This window comes from Alternaria postmessia (assembly GCF_024291825.1).
Source record: "Alternaria postmessia strain BMP 2775 chromosome Unknown scaffold_3, whole genome shotgun sequence".
Classification (NCBI taxonomy): domain Eukaryota; kingdom Fungi; phylum Ascomycota; class Dothideomycetes; order Pleosporales; family Pleosporaceae; genus Alternaria; species Alternaria postmessia.
This window is the reverse complement of record NW_026260076.1, coordinates 783,199-791,630: the sequence shown is the minus strand read 5'-3', so window position 1 is coordinate 791,630 and position 8,432 is coordinate 783,199. Positions and strand designations below refer to the sequence as shown.

The 8,432-nt window shown below is 53.9% G+C and overlaps 4 protein-coding genes across 4 annotated transcripts; 1 reads left to right on the top strand and 3 right to left on the bottom strand.

Annotated features, from left to right (window-relative positions):
* Positions 1 to 1,076: 1,076 nt before the first annotated feature.
* Positions 1,077 to 2,204, bottom strand: J4E82_001034 (uncharacterized protein; the record flags this gene model as incomplete). Its single annotated transcript, XM_051727352.1, has 3 exons — positions 1,077 to 1,650; positions 1,700 to 2,030; positions 2,084 to 2,204. The coding sequence occupies 3 exons, from the start codon at positions 2,202 to 2,204 to the stop codon at positions 1,077 to 1,079; spliced, it is 1,026 nt and encodes a 341-aa protein (XP_051593159.1).
* Positions 2,205 to 3,225: 1,021 nt separating this feature from the next.
* Positions 3,226 to 4,887, bottom strand: J4E82_001033 (uncharacterized protein; the record flags this gene model as incomplete). Its single annotated transcript, XM_051727351.1, has 3 exons — positions 3,226 to 3,436; positions 3,487 to 4,069; positions 4,119 to 4,887. 3 exons carry the CDS (start codon positions 4,885 to 4,887, stop codon positions 3,226 to 3,228), a joined length of 1,563 nt encoding a protein of 520 aa, XP_051593158.1.
* Positions 4,888 to 5,358: 471 nt separating this feature from the next.
* On the top strand, positions 5,359 to 5,924 carry J4E82_001032 (uncharacterized protein; the record flags this gene model as incomplete). The annotated part of the gene is made up of 2 exons (XM_051727350.1): positions 5,359 to 5,821; positions 5,869 to 5,924. 2 exons carry the CDS (start codon positions 5,359 to 5,361, stop codon positions 5,922 to 5,924), a joined length of 519 nt encoding a protein of 172 aa, XP_051593157.1.
* Positions 5,925 to 6,376: 452 nt separating this feature from the next.
* Positions 6,377 to 8,007, bottom strand: J4E82_001031 (uncharacterized protein; the record flags this gene model as incomplete). The annotated part of the gene is made up of 4 exons (XM_051727349.1): positions 6,377 to 6,771; positions 6,821 to 7,181; positions 7,234 to 7,556; positions 7,605 to 8,007. The coding sequence occupies 4 exons, from the start codon at positions 8,005 to 8,007 to the stop codon at positions 6,377 to 6,379; spliced, it is 1,482 nt and encodes a 493-aa protein (XP_051593156.1).
* Between the last annotated feature and the right edge of the window lie 425 nt (positions 8,008 to 8,432).

Sequence of the window (8,432 nt, the reverse complement as noted above, 5' to 3'; positions counted from 1 at the left end):
AGTTTAAGAGCTCTAAACTGAACTGACTGATAAGACGAGAGCTCTAAACTGACACTGAACTGACTGCCAAGCAATCAGTCAGTCAGTCAGTCTCATCAGTTTGGATTGATTGTTAGCAACTCTGGTTGTGCTAAATGCGAGTGGCAAGACAGCATCTTGTTTTGCGTATGTTCTTCGACACTGTCGACCCGCTGAGCACCAACCTGCCCGTATCATCGGCATTGGATCTACAGCCTCCATTGAGGTCATCAAGAGAACTGGATGGTACGACAACGCAGTTCTCTATGACAATTTCGACGATACTGCCATGGAGATCAAAAACTCGAATTCGAAACGTATCGTTTTCTTCGATTTTGGCGCCCGACCTGGAGCAAACGCGAAATGGCGATCCGCTCTTTCTTCACTCTCGCCCACTGTCCCTTTCACACGAGTGACAGTTGGTGGTGAGGTCGCACCTCAAGATCCAGAAAAGGCCACGCAACGACTCGCTAACAGAGCTTCCTTGAACATTGTCAACGCGGGCTTGTTGCAAGAAAAGGGTATTGAGACTGCTGGAGGCATGTATTTTGATAATGTGTATGCTGCGTTTCAGGTGTTCTGGAGACAGGCCAGAGAGGTAGGAATGTTGGAGTTGAAGTGGGGTGAGGGGCTAGAGGACTGGGAACGAGGCTGGGAGATGCTATGTAGGGATGAGGTCAAAGCTGATGTGGGCCTGGTGTACAGTATTTAGGTGTTTCACCTACTGTTCTCATATGGCTCTCTCGACCGCAAGGCGGGAAGAATCTAGCCAGGTCTTCCAGGATATGCGTAATGTTTCAGTGGAGGTGAAGACTTTAGCTGACAACGCATGTTGGGCATCTGTAAGCTGCATCATTGATAAGATTTCCTGTAAACGATACCATCTTGTATGATGGGCTATCTGAGACCACTGGGCAGAGCAAAGTACTTCGGTCTCGGCCTTTCGCTAATGTTAGCATGAAACGTAATTGCAACAAAATCCATCCAACGGTCCAAGGTATCCACTCTAAAACGTGTGCTGAGAAGAGAATTGACGTCGACATGACGGGTGCCGCTCATCATCGCTTACCCCACAGGCCTTGCTGGGTCTCTCTAATCCTCCGCTCTTGCTCCTGTATCATCTCTTCGGTCTGACCGTGTCCGTTCCCTCTACTGTCAATCTCCATGGGGTCGTCTGGCTCATCAGCTGGCTGAGGAATGTTGGCGTGAGGGGCACCTCTCCGTGGTTCAGCAGAACGCTGGCCGTCCATCATACCAGCGGCACCACCCGCTCTCAGCTGATTGATAGCACGAATCGTATCGATAGCTGCATGCAGGGTACGACGAGCGTTAAAGTTCTTCTTGACCGTGGGCAATAGATCCTCTTCACCATCAGCGTTATTCTTGCCAAGCTCCGTGATCCAAGGATGAGACAAGGCTTCATGGGCTGTCATGCGCGCTGCAGGGTCGACGGTCAAACAGCGACGAATGAACTCGCGTGCTGTAAGAGAAACACCCCTCCAGTACTCCAAGGGTGTAAAGGAGTAGTCTGCGACTAAGATGGCCTGCATCTCTTCGAGGTTAGAGTCGCGGTCGAACGGAGTATAACCGCAGAGGAGGAAGTATGTGATAACGCCGATAGCCCATATGTCACTAGTTCAGATGTTAGCACTGAATCGCGAAATGGCGCAGTGTGCCTTACACCGGTTTGCCGTGTCCAGTTTTGCGGAAGATCTCAGGTGCCATGTAACCTGGCGTTCCGCATGTCGTTGTCAGGACGTGGAACTGCTCTTCATCCATAATTCGAGACAGCCCAAAGTCGGCAATCAGCAGATCGGCATTGTCTTCTGGCGTTCGGAACAGGAGGTTCTCAGGCTTCAAGTCTCGATGTACGATGCCGTGGTCGTGAAGGTATGCGACAGCAGAAAGCGTGGCACGGATGAGATCACCAGCGTCAGATTCGTAATAGTTGCCCTTTCGGCAGATGCGGTCGAAAAGCTCGCCTCCAAGCGCAAGGTCGGTGACAAGGTAAACTAGAGAGATGCATGTCAGCGAAAAGTTTGGCCAAAGCAAGGCTTCAACGTACGGTTGTTCATAGTTTCGAAGTAATCAACGAGTGTCAGAATGTTTCTGTGACCCATAGATACTCTCTTAAGCACGGCAATCTCATTTCTGACCTGGCACTTGTAAGCCTTATCGTCCTTCATCGCTTAGTACCAAGCTGACCATGTGTTCTCGGCCTGCCATGAGCCGCTTGTTGATGACCTTGGCGGCATAGTATCTTCCTGTATCAATGTGTACGCACTCCTTCACGACAGAGTAGCTGCCTGCGCCTAAAGTTTTGCCAGTCTTGTATCTGCAAGGCTGCACTTGCGCTGCCGTCTGTGTACCCTGCGCTCCAGAAGCGCCGTTCGAAGTCCTTGTCGCCATTGTTAAGCTCAAGTAGGGTTCCAGAGAACCGTCGTGACCGGGAGTGTTGTAGCAGGAGTGTCTTATGGTGGTTGCGATTACAAGAGTCTTGGGAGGGCGCAGTCGGGCACCGATGCCTAAGGCTGGCTATCGGAGATCACAGAACCGACAGATGAGCTTGTCGACGCAACACGATGTGGGCCTATGACAACTTGTGTCACAGATTGAGTATCGCGGAGCAGTAGCGAAAGTTTGTGGAGACTCGGGAGTATTGCGACGGCTCCTGATCGACGGCGATAGTGGGTTCGTGGAGCTGCTTGGTGGCACGTGGTGAGATGATATTGGTGCCGGCCGAGATTGACGCCGGTATTCCTGCTGAAGGCAAGAAGGAATTGTGTCTCAAACACTATGGATATAGTAGACGAAGCTACGGGAGGAAGGAAAAGAAGGCTGTCGGGACTTGGAGTGCGTAAGGAGGGGTCCACACGATTCCCCGCCGGTGACTTTACCCCTGTTGTTGCCAAGATTGCCCGTGTTAGAATAGTGGGATGGTAGCCGCTCAGCCGGGATTAAGGATCCCAGTATCAATCCATGGAGCGCAACATGTATAGCCAGTCGTATGCAAGCGACACCTGAACTAACAAACTCCCGAGAGCAAAGGCTATGCACGTCATTGCATTGCTTTTTTATTCATTTCCGTCTATGTGAGTTTCTATAGGTCATAGCTCTTCTCGTCTAGATCTGTACGGACCTAAGCAAAGAACGTCAGGACGATGCATCCAAAAACTGTCGTCTCTGGTCTATATCGCAAATGGAACTCTACGACTTGACGAGCAAGCTGTGGCCATCCATGTCTTCAGGCTGCTGAAGACCCATGGTTGCAAGAAGGGTAGGCGCAACGTCACCGAGTACGCCGTCAGACTTCTTCAGGCTCCAACCTTCGGGCGCGTTGGCCATGACAAAAGGCACCTTGTTAGTCGTGTGGGAAGTCTTGGGAGTGCCCTCCTCTGTGAGCATCTCCTCGGCGTTACTAGCACAATGTCAGCCCTAACCCAAAAGATGCAGATGATGGGAACTTACCCGTGGTCAGCGGTGACGAACAGAACGTATCCGCTCTCTTTGCACTGGTCGTAGACCTTCTTGATAGCCTTGTCGGTCTCTGTGCATGCTTCAATGGCTGCCTTGTAAACACCAGTGTGGCCAACCATGTCTGGTGGCGCAAAGTTGTTCATGAGGAACTCAAACTTGCCGGTCTGAATGCGCTCGCACAGCTTCTCTGCAACAGCCATGGCGCTCATCTTTGGCTCGAGGTCGTAAGTAGCTACCTTTGGCGAAGGAACCATCTCACGCTCCTCATTCTCGAACTGCTTCTCGACACCGCCGTTGAAGAAGAAGGTGACATGGGCATACTTTTCAGTCTCAGCAACGTGACACTGCTTGACGCCCTGCTTTCCTAGTGTCTCGGCAAGAACGTCTGTCATGCGCTGAGGCTCGAAAGCAACGTTGAAAGTGTATTTGGGGTTGTATGAAGTCATGGTGGTGAGGTGAATGTTTTGCGGGTATGGGAAGTCGGGCTTGGGCGAACGGTCGACATCGCCCAAGAGCTGAGTGATTTCTCGAACACGGTCGGAACGGTAGTTGAAGAAGAAGACGGTGTCGTTGTCTGGACGAATCAGCAAGTAGACATGCAGGTGCTCAGCATGTTAGTATACCTTGTATCCTTCGCTCCTTTCCTCCCACAATGATGGGCTTGAGGAACTCGTCGTTCTCGTCTTTTGCGTATCGCTCCTTGATGGTTGCGACTGGGTCACTGCTCTCCTCACCCTCTCCAGTGACTAGACCCTTCATACCAAGCTCGACACGGTCCCACCTCTTGTCGCGGTCCATGATGTAGTATCGTCCGACGACTGTTGCGATGTCGCCGAGGCCGATTTCCTTGGTAGCCTTCAGCAAAGTCTCCATGTATCCAACCGCGGACTTGGGGTCGGTGTCTCGGCCGTCTCCGAAGAAGTGGATGTAGGCCTCCTTGACGCCCTGGTCCTTCGCAACCTTGAGGAGCGCAATCAAATGGTCCATGTGGGAGTGGACACCGCCGTCGGAAACCAGACCGCAGAAGTGCAGCCTTCCGTTACCGTCAATGGCACGCTGGAACGACTTCTTGACATTGTCCACGTCCTTCAACTTTCCGTTCTTGATGGTTTGTCCAATTCGGACGGAATCTTGCCATACGACGCGTCCTGCACCGATGTTCAAGTGGCCGACTTCGCTGTTGCCCATCAGGCCTTCGGGAAGTCCGACGGCGAGAGAGGAGGCTTCCAGTTCGGTGTAGCCCTGTGCGGTTTTGGAGCCGTCCTTGGCGAACTCGTCCATAGTAGGCGTGTCGGCTGCGAGGATAGCATCGCCATCTTTGCGCGACTTCTCCGTCGCGACGCCCCAGCCGTCGATAACGATGAGGACCGTCTTCTGGTCGACCTTGGCCATGATTGCGAGTCGGTCAGGTGATTTTAGGAATAAGGAAGAAGAAGAAGAAAAAACTCGAGGATTCACTCGAGCAGCGAGGTTTGGAAGGCTAGTGAGAAGGGCGTAGGGAGCAACTTGTTGACGGAGGGGCAGGGTTGGCGGGGCTAAAATGGTCAACTTCAAAAAAGCATCGCCGGTTCACGTCACAACCTTCCCGCGACTGATCCACATTCCCCCCACAGCCCACGCCCGGAAACTTATCTCGAATCGCACCCAACAGCCGCGCTATTTGGCGATCGCTTTGGCATCCAACAACTCCTATCAGACAGACATAGCGATTATCATCTGCAGAATCGCCGTCCAATCAGCAACCTTGCCTTCAGCCCTACCCGTCAAAGGAGCAGGGAGCGTCGTCCCGTCCACGCGTGCTGGCTGGCCGACGCAAACACGACGCTAGACATCTTCAATTGGAACTCGTTGTAATCCACAACCATGTCGGCAGCCGCGACGCCATATGCGCCTGCCTCAGCGCGAGCCTCAGTTGCACCCACAGGCTCTCAAACACCAGCCCTGCCTGCGCCGCCGCCGCCTCCTACCACGAACACCCCGACCCTCCCTGCGCCCTCGACGTTTGACATGCTCCCTGACCTCCACAGGCTGCTCAAGCGCATTCTCGAGACACCTGCCCAGCCGCCACCTGCGACGCCAACGCCTGCCCAGCTTGCCGCAGAGGGGCCTCTCGAGATCCAACACGTCGCGACGGCAGCGAATGACATCCGCCTCAAGATACAAAAGGCACGACGCGCCGTCACAGCCTTGCCGGACATGGGTCGCACATGTGAAGACCAAGAAGATGAGATCGAGGACCTGGAAGCGCGTATTGCGCGGCTGAAGGCTTCTCTTAACGAGCTCGGTCGGCCGGTCGCTCAAGCAGAGGATGCAGACGGAGACCAGAGTATGACTGGCTGAGACGCCGTCCGCACTACGATTGATCCATTCTAGGACGCACGTCTGTCGACTGCATGGACGCACTCGACCTAGCTCTCGCCCAGGGCTAATGGCAGCTCGTCATCGTACGCGACTTGTCTACGCCTAGTTGAACAAGCACTGATCTCGTACACAGAAGGCGAGGCCCAAGGACCAAGTGTCGACACTCCAAACATGCGCATTGCATCGTATTGTACGCATAGCTACTAGCACGTCACATAACCCAGGTAGTCCTCTGAGCCTCACATGACCACGCGATCACGCGTCGAGCGCGTACGGCTAAGAACACGCTTTGCTCCTTAGCCTGGAATGCACATGTAGAAATAGTTGGGATGGATGAAGGGCGAGGAATACGGACGAGTCATCTTAGGTGCAAAGTAGATACGTTATGGGAGATCATTATCATTCTGAGGTGATATTACCGGATATCTACTTCATCTAGAAGCAAAGGCCCTCATGAGCTTGGGTATACTATAGAAGGAATTTTACCGTTCAACGATATATTCCTGGTCGTCTCTCATCTCTAGGCACGGAAGGCACGGCGTCCAATGCCAAGCTTGCTCAAGTCGAGGCCTGCGATTCCACCAGCCTTCTGTTGGCCAGCACCAGCAGCGGCTCCAGCAGCTCCAGCACCAGCTCCGGCACCACCACCAAGGAGGCTGCTGAGAAGACCTTCGATGCCACCAGCTGCACTAGCTCCACCGGCTCCACCCTGCTGTCCGCCGGCCTGAAGAGCTGCTTCAGCCTCCTGGAGAAGCTGTGCGATACCGTTGTTGCCGTTGTTGCCGTTGTTCTTGCCCTTGCCCTTGCCCTTACCATCTCCCTTTCCCTTACCCTTGCCTTTGCCGTTGTTGTTGCCATTGTTCGCGTTGCCAGTGCCGTTGGCTGCGGCTCCAGCGTCAACTACTCCGGTCGCATCTAAGGTAGTTAGCATATGGGACTGGTCATGGCGGTATGTGTCACTTACTTCCAGCTTGAGCAGCTTGGTCGGCAGCAGCTTGGTCGGCGGCAGCTTGGTCAGCGGCAGCTTGGCCCTTGCCCTTGCCCTTGCCCTTCGCAGCATCTTGTTGCATCTGCGCCTGGTCTGCCTCCAACTGAGCCTGATCCTTTTCCTTTTGCTTCTGGTCGGCTTTCTGTTGGGCAGCCTCCTGCTCAGCGGCAGCTTGCTCTAGCTCTTGCTGCTGCTGCTTTGCCTGGTCTTGCTGAGCTGCCTGATCGGCTCCCATAGCACCCTTTTGCTCCTGGGCGGCTTGCTGATCAGCTGCGGCTTGGTCCATTGCATCTTGTTGCTGTTTTCCATTCTGGTTTTGCTTAGCATCCTGAGCAGCCTGTCGTGGTTAGTATGTCATCTTGGTTCGTCATATGATTTTCAAAACATACCTCTTGGTCAGCCGCTGCTTGATCGGCTGCAGCACCGTCCTGTGCCTGGTCTTTACCCCCAGCCGCGGCATCCTGCTGTGCCTGTTGATCAGCCGCCGCTTGGTCCGCTGCCTGTTGATCATGGGCGTTCTGTGCTTGGTCTTGGTTCATGCCTCCGGCAGCCTCCTGTTGAGCAGCGTCTTGTTTTGCCTGCTGATCGGCGGCAGCTTGGTCTGCTGCTCCCATCTGCTCAGTTGCATTCTGCGCTTGGCCCTGGTTCATCATCCCAGCGGCCGCAGCATCCTGCTGTGCCTGAGCATCGGCGGCAGCTTGTTGCTCCTTAGCTAATGAGAATCAGTAAACTGTGTGGATAGGAAAGCCGTGAATCATACCTGCTGCAGCTTCTTGGGCAGCCTGCTTTTCGGCGTTCTTCCCCTTGCCCTTGCCCTTGCCCTGAGCAGCATCTTCAGCAGCGGCAGCATCCTGTGCCGCCTGATCCTGAGCGTCGTTGTTACCGGCAGCCGCAGCGCCCTCAGCGTTGGCTACCTCAGCATCCGCATTACCATTATCCTTGCCCATGCCGCCGCGTGCAGCCAAGAGCGCACCACGGAGCTTGAGGGCTCTCTCTCCAAACTTCTGTACAACGTCTTCCTCTCGGCGGCCGAAGTTCGTAGAAGGAATGACTACGTTCTCGGTACCAGCCGCGACTACAGGTCCCTGGCCCACAAAAGGTGCTGGGGCTGCTGCCACGAACGAGGCTGAAAGAAGGGTGAGAATGGAGATAGAAGTCTTCATAGTGACGGTGGGGATTTGATCTGGAAGGATTGAAACGAGGTGTGTCGAAACTTAAAATGAGCACAGCTCTTGAGAATTGAAATAAACAGATGGTGCTCTGCACAAAGGAATGATTTGGAAGATTGAAGCTGAGCGTGCCGTTCTATCCGCCCGAGGAGACTGGTTTATATAAGAGCGTTGCCTTATATGAGCTCACGAGTGCCTGAGAGAGGTAGTGCCTAGAATAGCTCAGGTCACGATTGTCGGGATGACCGTTCGTTGCCTGCCGTGCATATCATACATGCGCCGTTGGAGGATGCCTTGGAAAGACCAGGCTCAAAGGAAGAACATCGGCCATCCCCACAATTCTCTCACAGGCACGAAAGCCTCGTCTCGCATGGCAGCTGTAGATCAAGTTTGACATGCGATCGGGTCCGTAGCTTGGC